Raw genomic sequence first — 14,076 nt, forward strand, 5'->3', positions numbered from 1 at the left:
GCATGATTTGAACTTGAATATATTTCTATTCATAGCATCACATAATATATACAGTAAAAATAACTGCAGCCTATCAAGGGGCATCTCTGAGACAAATACTCCGAAAAGTTTGCTATTGGCTCAATTCACCAATAGCAGCTTCCAAATAGCTTGACTTCCAGTGATGTTACTGAAAATCATGCCTGCTTACCCATCAAACACTGGCCATGGCTCATATATTACCAGAATCAATAGTTACATTTATTTTTTGCTTTCCTGGGCGGTCCTGGAAAGCAGTCTACTCTTTTACTGAAGTAAACTTTCTGGAAGTACAGTAAAAGGTTTTTTTCCCTGGAAAATATTTTAATATTTTAAACGTAATGACACAATCTAAAAAAATCTGTGTGGGTCACCTCAACTTTTCGCACTTCAGCTAAAGCACTAAAAAATAGGGGACTCGGATACATAAAATCAGTTTCCAGTGGTTATTTCACTCTGGTATTTTTCGCTTCTATTAGAAAGTTAGTCAGCTACTCAGATCTGGATGCTCAATTGCCTTGAAACAGTGGCAGAAGCTTTAAAGAATGACTGGTTTTTGATATTTCTAAAGAAGGAAAGCAGCCTGGCTCTTGATCTTTTTTTTTACAGTAGTTTCAAAACATAAGGATGACAAGGCAATGCATTTGCTACGCGGGAGGCAATAGATGTTAAGATCTGGCAAAGGAAAGGCTTAGTAAAGCTAAGCTGTACATCACAAGTCTAGTAGTTAATTAGACAGCTCATTAGAGGCCAAGTTTTCTTGGCATTCTAAATCCATCAGGAGCAGCTGGCTGGCTGCCATGTATACATGGCATTGTTGTGAAGGGAGATAACTGTCACCACGTCCTGGCTGGAGCAGGGAGCTTATTTCACCTGAAATTGGTTCAGCAGGCTTAAAACCAAGAATAAACTGTTTAGTGAAAGCTGGTATTAGGTCAGAGCCCGCTGAGCAGACCCAAAACAGGATGTGAGCACCAATATGGACAGTTTGGTGGGAGGTAAGGGCAGAAGAACATGTCCTCAGCTCTTTTGATTTATCTACCGCTCATGGGGCCTGCAGCTTGGGATCCCATGGGCCCCAAAGTGCCCCAGTTTCACAGTCTGGAGCAGTTGGGCACTTGGCTTATTGGGGTCGAGATGTTTCATGTGTCTCCATCTCTGCCCCTGAGGGAAGCTGAGCCTACAGAGCTTCTCAAATCAGATTGAGAGAAACCCACAGGATTAGGCTTTGCACCAGGCAAAGCTGCACATCACCTTGTAAAACACAGCTGAAACCTTTTACATCTCCGTGAGTATGTTCCCTTGTTCTGGTTCCTTTACTCATCAGCTAAAGCCTTTTCCTAGTAAGAACGTGATCCAGCTACAAATTCCTCCCAGGGATGAGGCCAATTAGAAGCATGATTTTTAGGAGAGCACTGTATGGTCTACACCAGCCTTGGGCCATTCACACAGGGAGCTGGGGCTCCTCCTGGAGCAGCCCCTGTGCCCAAGGTTCCCCTAGCTCAGGCTGCAGCTGAAGTGCAATCAGTGAAGGGACTCAATTTTTGGTCCCTATTGCTCATCCTTCTGTCTCACTGAGCAGCCAGTGGTAAATCACAGAAACAGCCCTCTCTCCGTGCTTCAGGAACCCAGACCACCTTGCTCCAAGCACTGTGCTCCACTCAGCAGCTTCAGGTCACCATTCCTCTCATTCTCACCATATGAATTACTCACTGAACAGTGACAGAGCTTTGGTCAGAGGGGTGGAAAGTTTGCTCAACACCTGGAACAGCTTACGACCTCCTGGTTAAGGACCTCTCCTGGGAGGTGGGCGATACAGACCTAAAATCCCTCAAGCAGAGGAAGGAATTAAGCACGACTTTCCGATTTCCTGAAGCAGTGCTCCCACCACAGCCCTGGGAAGGAAGGCTGGGGTGAGGTGGTGTGAGGAACACACACATCATCCACCCTCCCAGGAGCTCCTCTGCAAAGTGGGTGAACTTATATAGATGTCACAGCACGGAGGAAAGGAACATGAGGAAAAATGTAATGTTCAACAGGAACAGAAAAGATTCTTGGTGAGGAAGGACTCCTGTCAGACTCACTGGCTCTGTCCTCCCCTGGCCACCTTTTGAGAGGGTGACCAAAGCCTGGTTCCTTTCTGAGGAAAACCCCAATGCTGATACCTGCCATAGGTACGAAAACAAAACCCACATGTAGTAGTTTTGCTTAAAAACTACTTTCTCCAGTAGTTTAGCTTAAAAATTGAGGTTGTCTGCCTTTTGGGTACATGTGATAAATACAGGCCTGAGGCTTCAGCATTGGAAAGAAAACACTGCAGAGTTATGCAAACCCCAGGCTATTTAAAAGTATTGACAAAATGCACACAAAGCATTTGAAATCTTCATGGGGAGGAGAAGCTTCAGTTATGACACTGTTAAGTAAAAATGTATGATTTAACCTGCCTAAGCCACAGCTCCTTTGTGGGGAAACCACCCCATCTCTGCAAATCAGTGTGAATCCCACCACTTCTCCTCTGTAAGTTATGACCCACTTTATTTTCCCTAGGGACATTGTTTAAATGTATTAGATGTGCAACAAAATTGGTGAAAACACTATGAAACGGGTAGACACGTCACACTACAATTTCTTCAGAGTAATAATAATAAACAGTGAAATCCATTCTACTGACCATTGGTACAGTGACTTGTTTGACTACTATGGGATAATAATTGTTGGAAGACGATAACAGAGAAAAGAAAAAAATAAAAGAAGAAAGAAGCAGAGCCAAAGAAAGCATGTGCTCCATGCAATGAAATTATCATCTACAGAGCTGAGATAATACAAAGCTTGCTGTTAAATTTCAACAGCACTGCCAGATGGACAGTTAAAACTAAATCAAACACACCAGACCCATATAATTACTGTGTAGAAAAAGGCAGGACCGTGGCCTTTGGCTCTAGCATGAACCCTCTGCTTGAGCCAGGCATGATGGTACTATCACAGATGATGCTAACAAGCACTCAGGAAAGGATTTTTTTCTTGCTCCTCATGTCTGTATCTACTGTGAGAAAATATCTATTTTAATCTTCAGATGATTCAGAACTGGGGGGAGAGGAAGAGAACTGGATTTTGTCCAAGTGCATTCAATAGTTCACTTGAAATTTAACTAAGGGCCACTAATGAAATAGACTGGATGAATTCTAAAGGATAATTGCAGAGCAGGCTGGACCTCAGAAAAAGAGCACTGTGAGTTCAACTGCAGTTTGCAAGTCCCATCTAATCTGTTCTGCTACTGTGACAAATAATCTGGCAAGTGTTTTGTTGCACCCATAAAAATCTGAAGATAATTTGCTTCCAGCTTCTGAGAACCGTTCACCATAAAAAAGGCTGAAACACACGGGACTCTAAATTTGCTGTTGACTTCACTGCCATGGAGACCAAGTGATCTGATCTCCAGGGAAAGAGGGCTTTGCAAGCTCTTCCTCCTCCCCACCACACAGCCACTTCCCTGTGGCTGGCCAGCAGGTGATGGAATCCTTGTAGCACCATATTCCATGGAGGATGCTCTAGGATTCACATGGCCCAAAGATTTACAGCTGCTGTCAAAGACTCAGCCACAAAGCAGTCCAACAGCAGGGAAACCATGTCCTCTCTAAGGCTGTTATGGCCAAGCTGCTTTAAAGAGAGAAATTTAGAAATATCAGGAAATTATCACATTTTCCTACTGTCAAATCAGACTTCTGTCATGCTTGATCCTGCCCATCATGGGTCAAAATGAGAGATGGAGACCACTGGAAAAATCTACTTCTTATAAAATTTAAATAATCACAGTGGAAACAAACTAAATTTCTGTGATATTTAGTGACAGGTAATTTCTGTGTCCACTGAAGGTTTTCAGAATCTCCTGTACAGGTGATAACGATGGCCAGACATGGAACTCAAGTGCTCCCTGCATTTACAGAGTAAACACAGGACCCACTGTAGCTAATGGACCCTTGCCATCACTGATAAGCAATACAAAGCCTAAAACCAGCTTTAGCATGTTGCCTGCATCACCCCAAACTGAGCTCATGTTCATCTTTATTTACAATGGTCTGCAGCATAATTGCTTTAAAGCCCTTATCGAATTAAATACAGAATATGGCCAGAAGTAAGTGGCTGTTTTGACTCAGAATCAGTAAATTTCCTTCTAAAATTGTTTTTGCAAGGGAAATACTTCCTATACGAATGCTGCTGCTGATGACCATTATTTGACCTTATATAACATGATTTGGACCAGTCCTTATTTAATAATAAGGGAGAGCTGCCAACACACTCTCAGTCTATCAATGGTTACTAATTTGTCTTTAAAGACTTAAAGACAATCAAGGAGGAGGAAGCAATAGTGTTGAATTCTGCAGAGGTTCTTCCTTTATAAGGGACTCAAATAAAGCCCCCTTTTGGTGTACAAAAGTAACACCCAAGTAAATCTCACTCTGGGACAAAGATAATTATTATATTAGATATTTGTATGGCACCAGCCATGCACAATGCTGACTCTATCTACACAAAACCAATTCCATACAGCTGAGGCCATGCATTCAGTTGACAAACGATCTGCAAATATTATTCTCTTGATGGAGAGACATGACGCTCACAGTGGCCTCAGTTGGTAAACAACGATGGAAAATGTACCTCACACGTTTGCCCAATGCCTGAAACCCAAGGCATTTAGAAAGAGACATCTGGATGTTCAAAAATCAGCATGACCATATTCAGAGCCCATCAAAACACGCAGCCACGGCTCGGCGTCTTGTAGCTTAGCAACCAACTTCATCCATCCAAAACAGAGTTGTAAAAGTGGTGTTCTTCTGCCAACTGCTGCCACTCTCATTGAAAAGCTAAACTGGAAAAAATCTCCCCTTTAGTTCAAAGTGGGGCTGTTTTCTCCAGGAAACATCGCCTCTGCTTTTTCATCCTTTAACCCTTTTCATGTTTACATTCCACGGGGAGCAAACAGATTCATGTTGACATTTCAAGGGTAAGCATATAAAAATCGTGTGGGCTCACACACACTCCCTGCAAAGAACATCATGAACACATGTAGCAAGAAACTCCAGTCTGGTTCTTAATTCAGTCAAACGCTGCCAAACAATGTGCGTGTGCACACAGCAAAGCATTAAAGCAGATTAAGTTGTCCTGAACTACATCGAGGAGCTAATCCCAGAGTTAAAGCTGTTAAAATGTAAACCAAGAAAACACAAGCCTGTGCTTTTTTCTCATGAAGCAGCCCTGAGCAGCAAAGCAAGCAACATTTGCATCTTAAGAGTGGATGGAGACCACAGGAACTGTGGTGGTTTGTTTATTTTAGGTACTACTTACATCCCAAAGAAGCAACTCTGTGCATTGCTCATGAGTCTTTGAAAGTGGATTACTGATTAGCAGCACCCCCTTATTCTGGCAGGAGGGTGTCCATGCAAAGAAAACAGATAAGCATCTGTAAAGCAAGTGCACTTTAAAGTCACATCCTATCTCCATCCAAATTAACTTAATAATTGATGTTAAGGTTCACAGTCGTCACCTTAAGCGTTTCTGGATTGTCATATAGCCAAGGGCAATAAATGGGAATACTGGCAGAGAGTAACACTCTTCAGAGAGAAGTGATGGACTCTGGCCCAGGCTTAATAAGCCATTAGAAAAGATGTTTATAGCAAAACCAAAAGCATTCTGACCTACTCTAGGTAGCCTACCTTCATTCAGGTTATAGTGACAAAAAACTGAAAGCTTGCAAATTGCACTGACGGGCTTTAAACTGCTGAAAAGGGCTCCTGTTGTACAAGTGATGCCTGACTGACACAGAACCTCATGTTTCAACTATTTACAGCTATAAAAGCAAGCCAGGCACTTTTTTTCCCCCTTCTGGAGCAAGTCCTTCCACAAACCATCCAAAGCATCCTTTTTGGCAGGCTCCTACGATGTAGCAAAGCTGGAGAACTCAAATGAACGGAAAGTCATGCAGTTATTTTTTTTCGTACTTGGGGAAGAGAAAAAAAGAAAACACCAAACCCAAACCGCTGAAGGGATATTCTTACAGAAGAACTTCATTGCATAAACTCGGCCACATGTCTACCAGAGCACTGTCCCTTAACGACCTCTGGCAAGGCAGTTCGTCAACAACCCAGCGTGGAGCAACAAGGCACAGCTCTGCATGGGCAACACCAGCAGAGCCAACCCACGGCTGATCAGGACACCCACTCTGGGGACGGGACAGGGACTGCAGCCCCTTGCCACCAGCCCAGCTCACTCGGCTTGTGCAGCTCTGTTTACCTGCGGTTTGCATTTACGTCCTACACTCGAGCCACAAGCGCTGCCGCCTTCCAGTGCGGTGGAGCTATTCTTGCTGGAAATAGCGTCCCAACGTGCTCCCCAAGCAAGCCGTCTGTACTCTTAAGGTGCTCTCCCCCACTGTCACTAGGTTTGTTTGGGGACTAATTGAGGCTAGAAGTGCTATCAGCCCTTTCTGGCTGGACCACCTCTACAGAGAGAGGAGCCGTGCGCTAAACATCTCACCGGGACAGACAGGACAAAGCCATGGCTCAAGTCTCATGTCAGGCTGAGTCCCACGAGCAAAGTTCCCACCTCTCCACCCGGCTGGGTCGCGACACTGCACCGCTGTGCCCTCAGGGGGTGACAGGGCAGGGCAGGGCAGGGCAGGGCAGGGGACACACAGACCACTCGCTGGGCTCTCAAACCCTCTGCCATGCCGGCAGCCGTCCCCGATGGAAGAGAGGGATCCACGAGCGGGGAGGAAACCAAGCGCAAAGCCGAGCAGGGTGGCTGGAGGTCCACCAGCCCGGCCCCCCGCTCTGGAGGGACAGCAGGTGGCCGTCAGCCAGGCCGTGCCTACCTCGCGGGTGAACAGGATGGCGGCATCGTAGTGCTCCTCGTGGTCGTCGTCGAGGCGGTTGTGCTGGTGCTGCCACTTGCAGAAGTTCTTGAGCGTGGTGGCGGCGTTCCTGTTGACCTCCAGCCCCTTGTCCTTGTCGCCCAGCGCCACCACCTTGACCACGGCCAGCCGCACGTGGTTCTCCAGGCTGGCGTGCGCGTAGAGCCGGGAGGCGATGGAGGCCAGCGTGAGCAGGTAGTGCTGCAGCCCCTTGCCGTACTTGCGCACCATGGAGGCGTCGGCCACCAGCAGCAGCTCCACCTGCCGGGCCCGGGACACGGAGCGCCGCCGCCGCCGCCGCCGCTCATCGCCGCCCGCCGGCCTGCCGGGGTCGCGGGTCCCGCAGCTGGCGCGGGCCGGCACGGTCTCGAAGCTGAAGCGCTCCCTGCGGAAGACGTGAGGGGCGCGGGCCGGGCCCTCGCCGTAGATCCGCGCTCCGGCCTCCCGCCGCGGGCCGCGGCGCGCCGGGCGCACGGTGTAGCGGGAGCGGCCCACGGCGAAGAAGCCGTCGAGGCCGCCGCAGAGGTTGAAGACGGCGAGCGAGCGCGGGCTGCCGTCCACCGTGCCGCGGTAGTGGCAGCGCGGCCCGTCGCGCTCCAGGTCGAGCAGGAAGCGCTGTCCCCCGGCGTAGAGCACGTAGCCCGCCCTGCCGCCCCCCGCGTAGGTCGGGTCGAGGCGCCGCACGGCCCCGCGGGGCGGCCCGGGGGCGGGGGGCCGGGCGGGCGGCGCGCCGGGCTCGGCAGGTGCGGCACGGGCGGCCAGCAGCAGCCACAGCAGCGCCGGCAGCACCCGAGCCTCGGCGCGGGGCAGCGCGGGGACGGTGACAACAGTCATCATCGTGATGATGGTAATAATAATTAATGACAACAACGGGAGACGGCGCTGGAAGGAGCCGGCCGGCGGAGCGCGGCAGCGTAGTTACGGGATGGGAAGAAAAAAGGGGGATGCGAAAAAGGGAAAAAATCTAGAACAGCAACAAAAAAAAAAGTTAAAAAAAAAAGTTCTCCCTCCCGAACTCAAGTGTGAGTGGGAGAGAAAAAAATGTCAACAAAAGCCGCTCGCGTGTGAACTTTGTGTTTCTCTGCAGGGAAGAGCCGGGAGCACATGGAAGGAGAGAGAGGCAAAAAAAAAAAAAAAAAATCCCAAATCGCTGCTGCCGGGGAGGCAAAGTGAGGAGAGAGGAAAAGGAGGAGAGAAGGCTCGGAGCCGGCAAGTAGAGAAGTTTGAGCACTTCCCACTCCTCTTCCACTTCTCCGCTGTAGTCACCGAATCATCACCAGCAGCAGCAGCAGCAGCAGGGCAGGTCTGCTGCGACTCGGCACTTTCTCGGGCTCCGGTGGGCTCCTTTCCTTCTTTCGCCCTCTTTTGTTTTGAAGAGAAGGAGGAGAAGGGGAGAGAAGAAATTCAGGCACCCAAAACCGCCTCGATCGTCTCCGGTGAGATGGTTAAAAGCGAAAAAAAAAAAAAAAAAAAAAGCCCAAGAAGCGGAAAACGTCCTGGATTTCTGTAAAAGCCCCCTCCCTGTATCTTTCCTGTTGTTGTTGTTGTTGTTGTTGTTATCCCCAGTCTGTCGATGTGAACAAGAGGAGAAGGGAGAGAAATGTGAAGATGAGAGGAGGTGGAACAATGAATTTATAGCGGAATGCCATCCTGCAATGGCAATTTCAACAATTCGTCACTGCAGGCTGCCTCTTAAAGGGAGAGCTTCAAAACCACCACTCCCACACTTCCTTCTCATTTAATCAGACAGAAGGAGAAACTTGAGGGGAGGCGGAAAGGGGGAGGGAGGGTGGCTTCTGGGGGGAGGAGAAAACCAGCGAGAGTGAGCGGGAGAGAGCGAAGCGGGAGAGGAGAAGAGCCGGAGGAAGCCGGGGACGGGAGAGGGACCGGCAGAAGAAGGATGTTTGTGCGTGTGTGTGAGGAACGCGAGGTTTGCCCGAATCGCTGGGACCCGCGGAGCCCCGGGATGTCCCCGCGGCGGGGCTGCGCTTACCTCGCGTCCTGCCGGAGCTGCGCTGCTCGGGGAGGAGGAGGAGGAGAGGGCTGTGCCTGGCTCCGGGCGGGCGAGGGAGCGGCCGGGGCAGCGCAGCGGGGTCCCCCCGTGTCCCCGCTCGGCCCCGGCCCCTGCCCCTGCCCCGGGCAGCGCCAAACCTCCCCTCTTTGTCTGGGCAGCCCGGCTGCGCCCAGCCTGTCATTAAGTGCCGGCAAGCTGTCATCCGCTCGGGCGGACCGCGATTCCCCCGAGCCCCGGGCAGCAGAGTGGGCGGGGAGGAGGTGATGCTTGCCCTGACCTTCGGGATGACTGCAGACCCTGAGGTCATCCCCCCGCTGACACACAGACCCACTCACCCTGTCCCCTCGTCTGCCACCCCTGCCCGGGGCTCCGGCGGGGACACTGCGAAGGGCAGGTGGCTGCAGTCACCTTGGCTCCTTGACATTGCCGATGGAGTGAGGGGAGACTGCAAACAGCTCATCCCTGCCGAGGTCAGGGCTGGAAGGGCTCTGGGAAGATGAGAGCAACGGGACCACTGAGGATTCTGGCTGATGTCCCCCTGCTGAGGTCCAGACCCCACACCGAGAGACAAAAGTGCTTATTTATCCCATGTTTCCTCTCCACATCCCAAGACAGTGCAGAAACAGGTGCTCTCTGGCTGCAGGACTCCACAGGGGTGCAGGTCTCCAGCCTCATCCTCCCCTGCAAGCAGCACCTCAGCCTGACCCCTCTGTCTGGGAGAGAGTGATGTGCACACCTGTAATGCTCTGCAGGGTCAGGATGGAGGTGGGATGCAGGGACAACAGCAAATCTGCCTCTGCAGCTTCCAGGGGCTGCTTTGCAAGGCCACTACTTCTCTAAGGAACAGCTTAACTAAAGCCACAAAAGCTTGAAAAATTAATACTCCCATGTAAATGATTGCATTAACATAACCCTGAGGTTGGGCTTATGAAATAAGCACCAAAGTTTTGCAGGTGTTCATTCTTCTTTTTCCATTTTTCCGGAAATGGTGATAGCTGCGATCTGAAGTTCATTTCTCAACCTCCTGGTGTTTCTTTTTCTACATTTCAGTGTTCTATCATCACCAGAAATTCTTGACTGGAGTCAGTAAGTTTCAAAATTAATAAGAGTTATATATTAGAAAGGTCACATTAACTTTTTGGGGCATTGGGCCAGGACTATTCAACATTTAAAAATTTAAACATTTTCTCAGTTACTTTAAACTCGTTATAAAGTTAAAACAGCTGAAAAAAATTTTAAGGGAGAGAGAGAGAAGACATATTTTGATTGAAAAAAGAACCTGTAATCTTCTTGGATGCCTTTTACTTTTCTTTTGAGCCTAATGCACGTCTGCTCAGCACCAACAATATTTTTATTGACTTCCCTGGGACCTGATCAAGCCCTGGATTCGCAAATATTTCTGGGTCCAAGCTCCCAGATACCCCTGGGAGAGATGCTAGAGATGAGATCTAGGATAAGGAATGTATTTTGGATAACAACCTCAGCAAGTCTCATTAAAAAAGTGTTAGTTTGTCAATGAAAAGGCATATGGTGCACGAGAGGCCAGTGTAATGTTCCCCCATGCTACAGCCTAATTCCAACTGTCCGGCCCTATAACCTTGGAAAAACAGGAATGCTTAGAAGGGCTGGTGATAATTAAACGGTGTGTCCCACTGCTCATCTCTGGGGTTGTCTTTGATTTCCCAAAGGACAGAAGAAGTTGGCTGGGCAGCCCTGTCTAGCCGAGCAAGGATCCAGGCTTTCCAGGAAGGTACAAATTAGTTTGTGCAAATTACCCCACAGATTAGGAAATCTTTCCTATTTACATTTCAAAACTGCAATAACTCAGCACAGCAGTGCAATAGTGGTAAGATGGGTCAGTCATGCCTCATGCAATGAGAGGGAACATCTTTTAGTCTGAGAGCCTGGAAGTGCAAGGATAAATCACTGGATGAATCATCTCTTTCCTCACAGTTCTGCCCTCTTAGCCTCTCTCTGGTTACAGCACTGCCTTTAAACAAGAAATCCTGTTAGCATGTCCCAAGTTGTGGATGACACTAAATCCTTGTCAAACAGTTCTGACCTGGAAATTTCAAGGCTGACCTTTCCCAACTGAGAGATAGAGAGCCACAAATCCTCAGTTAGCTTTGAGGCACAAAACAAGTTTTGTACACTTTGGATCAAATTCAATCCTGATGAAAGAAGATGCAATCCTCTGGAGTCTCTGGGAGCTACAAGCTGCTGTCATTAAAGTTGTGTTTCACCCCCTGGGTTTGTCCATGAAACCCTTTAGGATCCTTTAAATAACAGCCTCGGGATTCCTGATCCTATAGTGTTTTAGCCACAAAAGGAACAGCTCTGAGTATTATAAATACTCACATGAAGGAATAGCTTGAGAGATGTGGAGATACTGGCAAAGTTGTTAATGATTTTATCCAGGTGTCCTTCAAATTTTTTATAAAAAGGTCCTGTTTTACATCACCTTTTTTTCAATTCTCAGTCACATTAAAAGGGGTAGAAAACCATTAATCCAAGGTCCTAGAGTCCCCTGAGAGTAGTCAAGGCTTAGCAGGGATGTCCTACCCAACACCACCTGTCTTTCATCATTAACTTAACTCTTTCCTCTTGGAAATTAAAACAATTCTGTCCAGCTTTCACTGTTCTGGTGTTAGGGCTCTGTGGCATTCCTGTGCCATTGCACAGGGGAGATGGCAGTTACTATGGGAGGTAATTTTTGTTCCATAAAATTATAAGAAGGCCGAATCAAACCAAAGAAATTTGCCTGCCCAACATATTCTAAGTATCAACAAATCAGCATTTGATAGCTGGGAGTGGACTCAGGTTTGGGTAAGATCCTATTCAAAAATCTACCTGTGGCAACACAATTCTTAACATAGGACAGTTTTGTCCCTCCTGAGGGTTGAAAGCCTCTGTTCTGTTAACTTTATGGGAAATTTTAATATGACAGTTAGCAGAGGGATGGAGCAGCGCTCTGCTAATGAGGAAAGGTTGAGAAAATTGGGGTTGTTCAGCCTGGAGAGAGAAGACTTTGGGGTGACCTAATGCAGCTTTCCAGTACCTGAAGGGAACTCAGAGGAAAGATGGAACACAATTATTTACAAGGGTCTGTAATGACAGGATAAGGGGGAATGGTTTCAAATCGAAAGATACTTTGTTTAGATTAGATATTAGGGAAAAATTCTTCTCTGTGAGAGCGGTGAGGCACTGGAACAGGTTTCCCAGAGGAACTGTGGGTGCCTCATCCCTGGAAGTGTCCAAGGCCATGGTTTGTTGGCCTTGTCAGCAGTTTTAACAATGCAAACATTTTGATTACAAGGCTCAACACTACACACTTTAAAGCTTTCCTACAGTGATGCATCAAAACCACTGAAGAGATTTATTCCTAAAGAGCTCATTATTAAATAAAATACTCATTATTAAGTAATTTTGCAAAGAACTCTTAAAGATTAATATTTTAGGCTAGTGTTCTGGAAAGGACTAGATACTCCAGAGTAAGTTATACAGCCTTTAAGCCCCACCCCAGGACAGCAAAATATTCAACATTGTCCCTGTTTTTGGACCATGTGTCGTTCTGTGGCTTGGATGCTGTGAAAACCCACTCAGACAGAGACCTCCTGGCAGTTGTTTTGAGTGACATTAACTTGCTCGTTGATATTGAAGTGGGTTTGTGGTTGATAAATAAGACAACACCACAATTATTGGTGCATCCTTCCTGGCAGTCTCACCAGATGTGCTGGGAGCTCAGTGCTCCTGGAGACTAAGTTTTTTATCCTCTCTTGCCTGTGGCAAAGGCAGGTCGCTTTGGGCTGCACCTTCTCCCATTTCCACAGCTGGCATTTCCTCCACACGCAGCTGGCATTTCCAAGGAGTCCAGGACAAAGTTTTTACAGGCTGTAAATTATTTATTTAAAGGTCAAGTAACGTCTACCTCAGAAAAACAATCAGAAAGTATTTTCACAAGCAAGACACAGGCTGGTGTTCCTGGGTTTCTTGGATGGCATTAGTCAGGTGGGAGCTTTGTTCCCCTCACAAGCCACCCCTGCATTTGGCCACCACCCATAGCTGTTGGAACTGGCCAGGCTTTTCAGTTTAAACAGAATCATGAACTCAAAGCAGTCATACTTGGTAAGGAAGGCAAGTCTTTTTGGTGTGAACACTGTGGCTTGAAGGCAAAATGTTCTACTGGCTTCTTTAGGGTCAATGACATCTTCATGGGAGCAAAGAAGACTCCTTTGGCTTGGGGTTTGTGTTTTTATAAGCGGCATGTGCAAGCAGTGGATCAAGGCTGTAAGAGTTCCAGTAGGCTGAAAATTTTACATTTGATGGACATCAGCCTGATTTTTGTCAGAGCTGAGGAGGCAGCCATAAGGGGTGTGGAGCTAGAGTGGGTTGGGCACTGTTTAAATACTGTATTGTTTTACTGTAACAACACAAGAATGTTGTGAATTTTTGGGTGCCAGATCAACTTAAAATAGGAAAATGTCTGAGGCCTGGCTAGAAATCACATTGTTGAGGTATCAGCTCATGGAGGAGGAAAAGAGACTTCTGCAAGGTTAATCATATATAAAAATATATGCTGTAATAAAAGTACACTTCTCACAGGTATCCAGGGGAAGGGTAAGCTGACTGATAAAAGAAGCAGTGAGATTGTCCAGTTAAGAGGAAAAGGAGGTGCTAATGACAAATGGCATTTCCTAGGAACTGACCTGGAGAATAGGCTGGAATGGGGTCCTCACCTTCCAACAACCACTGCAAGAAATGCACTCACATAAACCATAGCACAAGTGAGTAACTGTGACATTGAACCTACTGTGAATTCTGTCTAAAAACACATGTTGGGTGGAGGCAGTGCTCTGCAGGAAGTATCAGATGTTAGTAGAGTAAGCACCAGACCCTTCTCCTTTTTCATTTTCTGAACAGCAGCAAGATAATCAGAGGAAGGGTAAAATTTTAAACTTTCCTTGTAAAAAAAAATGACACTTGTTATAAAAATGTATTTTAAGGGTGCAAGATATGCATGTGATGTATTCTACAGCTGTTCCTTCAGAGGAATAGAAGGCCTAAAAAACTCTCGAGTGTAGTTTATATGAGGCGCAGCAGACATTTAATTAATCTCAGTCCTAGAATTTTACAGCCA

At 47.4% G+C, this 14,076-nt stretch overlaps 1 protein-coding gene across 2 annotated transcripts in view; it reads right to left on the reverse strand.

Annotated features, from left to right (window-relative positions):
• Positions 1 to 14,076, reverse strand: part of ADAMTS5 (ADAM metallopeptidase with thrombospondin type 1 motif 5) — a 101,983-nt gene that overhangs the window by 47,567 nt on the left and 40,340 nt on the right. For both annotated transcript variants that reach the window (XM_085078163.1, XM_085078157.1), the window contains exon 3: positions 6,887 to 13,688. In XM_085078163.1, the coding sequence (XP_084934289.1) occupies positions 6,887 to 7,762 (876 nt within the window). In that variant the 5' untranslated portion in view covers positions 7,763 to 13,688. The remainder of the gene's footprint in view (positions 1 to 6,886; positions 13,689 to 14,076) is intronic.

Source organism: Lichenostomus cassidix, chromosome 1 (genome assembly GCF_008360975.1).
Source record: "Lichenostomus cassidix isolate B80296 chromosome 1, HeHo_3.0, whole genome shotgun sequence".
In the NCBI taxonomy this organism is placed as follows: Eukaryota; Metazoa; Chordata; class Aves; order Passeriformes; family Meliphagidae; genus Lichenostomus; species Lichenostomus cassidix.